A 2,433-nucleotide genomic window follows, 5' to 3' on the forward strand; every position below is an offset into this window, starting at 1 on the left:
ATAACTCCATCCATCTTCCCTTCCAGTGTGTGTTACGTTCCTGGGAAGGTTCTACCAGAGTCTAAAGGACAACGATGTTGAGTTCACACCTGCCAGTATTGAAAAGGAGCTCTTGAAATCCTGCAAAGAAGCAAAAGGCAAAGAGAACCGCCTGGTAAGTAGCAGTAAATGATAGCTGCCTCCCGAGGGAGTAAGTTGTAGAATACTTGGCAAACAAGGGGACACTAGTGCTTCTGAGTTTGTGTGATATGGCTTTCCAGGGGCTGTTCTTCCTGGCTCTGTGGCCACAATTGCTCCTGTTTTGTTTTGGGTTTTTTTGGTAAGGGAAGACTTGAGGAATTCAACCTCTTCACCTTAAAAAGAGAAAAGAAAAAAAGCCAGTCTGTCAACAGGCACCTCGCTGGCTGACCTTGTTTCTCCCTGTTACTGAAGTGCTGGGGATTACAAAGCTTTTATTTGCTGTAGGACTTCCTCAGCCCTTAAACTGAATTTGGGTTGCTATATAAGCTGTTAAAATATTTATGCTTTTGGGCTGTTTAGCTGAAAACTAAATAAAGGAAAACCAAATTGCCCTATCAAAAACCAGAAGGCAATCCCCAAATTAAGAGCCCCAGGGAAAAGGCCACTGAACTCTCCCTAAGAAGAAAATTGCAGAGAGACACCATCAGAAATGCAGAGGGTGAACGCTTCAAAAGTCATTCTCCTTGAATGAAGAAGACTTTATTCTTAATCCAATTTAATTTTTTTAGAAGTTGAGAAACAAGACAACCAGTGTCAAGAGCTTTAAAAGCAGTGTGATGGGAAGCATCTGCTCTGGGCTCAGAGTTAGGCTTCCTTTTGCCTGTCAGTAGAGGTCACTTGGAAGGGTTCTGCAATAGTAAACATCAAGTTGTAAAACCAAGCAAGGAGAGAAGATGGATAGAAAACTCTCCTTTTAGAAGTGTTTTTTTCCATGCATTGCCACCTCATTGTTTTCTTCCCTCTAGTGCTATTACATTGGGGCCACAAGTGATGCAGCCACCAAAATAATTAATGAGGTATCAAAGCCCATGAGTCATCACATCCCCGTGGAAAAGATCTGTGAGAAACTAAAGAAGAAAGACAGTCAGATCTGTGAACTAAAATACGGTGAGTTGCCAGCATGAGGGGAAATGGCCATGTTTTTCTGGGGTATGGATCATTTGGGGTGAAACAGCATGCTAACAATACCGAGTCCTAAGTTCTGTAGCAAGATCACTAGCCTAGTTAGGTTGCTCACCCTGGGTTGCTCTCCATAAACATCCTAGAGAGTTTTATGGAGATGCTCAGGTACAATTGTTGGCATACTGACCAACAACAACAACAAAAGCTTCTGCAGAGCCACTCATCTGCCTTTGAATTAAGTAACTCCCAGGCACATCAGCACTGCTGTGCTCAAATCACTGTTTGGAATATCGAATCTAGAAGAGCCTGCAGTAAAGCTTGTCCTGGGGAGCAGCCAGGTGTGTCCTGTGGCCTGGGATGATGTCTCCTGTACGCAGAGTTTGAGTCCTTAGCAAAGCTCCGCAGTCCCAGCTGCTCTTACTCTGCCAGCAGCAGGTTGATAAACACTTCTTTCTCACCTCCTCTGGTGCCTGCTCAGAGCACTCAGCTCTCTTTTCTTACCACCTCCCTTGACTCTCCCGTTCCAAGATGATGTACTCTCCCTGAAAAGACTAATGTGAAGAACAGTCTTGGAAATAACCTTCTGACTGCTTTCCTCTGTCTCTGCCCTTACATTCCCTGGAGACACCCCTTGGATTGTGGGTCTTTATACTTCTCATTTCTCGTAGTCATGTCCTGTTGCTTCCTAACAAGCTTTTTGTTGTTGTCACTTGCTTATCTCTCCTCTGAAATCACGCTGCTACCTTTTGTTTATCCAGTGGAAGAGAGAATTCAAGTCTTGCTGCTCATACAATAAAGGGGGTTTCAGGGCTGTTGTGGAACTCCTAAAACTTCCTGGCTTCTAGTAATGACTTTTAGTGTTAAAAACTCCATCAAAAGCCTCACTGAGACGTTCTTTCCGCCCGCGGGAGCCCGGCACCTCTCTCCCTCTTGCATTTTGGCTTCCTGGCCTCCGTACCGGTCTCCACAGCTGCAGCCTGGGACCCCTCACCGCCGGGCTCCTCTCCTCGCCGTCTCCCGGGGAGGGGTGGCCCCCCGGGACGGCAGCCGGGCACCCCCGCCCCCGCTGAGCGCGGCTCTGCTCTCCCCGCAGACAAACAGATCGACCTGAGCACCGCCGACCTGCGCAAGCTGCGCGTCAAGGAGCTGCGGCGGATCCTGGACGACTGGGGCGAGGCGTGCAAGGGCTGCGCCGAGAAGTCCGACTTCATCCGCAGGATCCATGAACTGATGCCCAAGTACGCGCCGCGGGCGGCCGGTGCCCGCGCAGACCTCTGAGGGGCGGCCGGG

At 48.5% G+C, this 2,433-nt stretch overlaps 1 protein-coding gene across 1 annotated transcript; it reads left to right on the plus strand.

Moving 5' to 3' along the window:
* Positions 1 to 26: 26 nt before the first annotated feature.
* MANF (mesencephalic astrocyte derived neurotrophic factor) lies at positions 27 to 2,421 on the plus strand (the record flags this gene model as incomplete). Its single annotated transcript, XM_010172883.1, has 3 exons — positions 27 to 154; positions 987 to 1,128; positions 2,237 to 2,421. Coding segments are annotated over 3 exons (455 nt in total), but the record flags the coding sequence as incomplete, so codon positions are not given.
* Between the last annotated feature and the right edge of the window lie 12 nt (positions 2,422 to 2,433).

This window comes from Antrostomus carolinensis, unplaced genomic scaffold (genome assembly GCF_000700745.2).
Source record: "Antrostomus carolinensis isolate BGI_N321 unplaced genomic scaffold, ASM70074v2 scaffold44947, whole genome shotgun sequence".
NCBI lineage: Eukaryota > Metazoa > Chordata > Aves > Caprimulgiformes > Caprimulgidae > Antrostomus > Antrostomus carolinensis.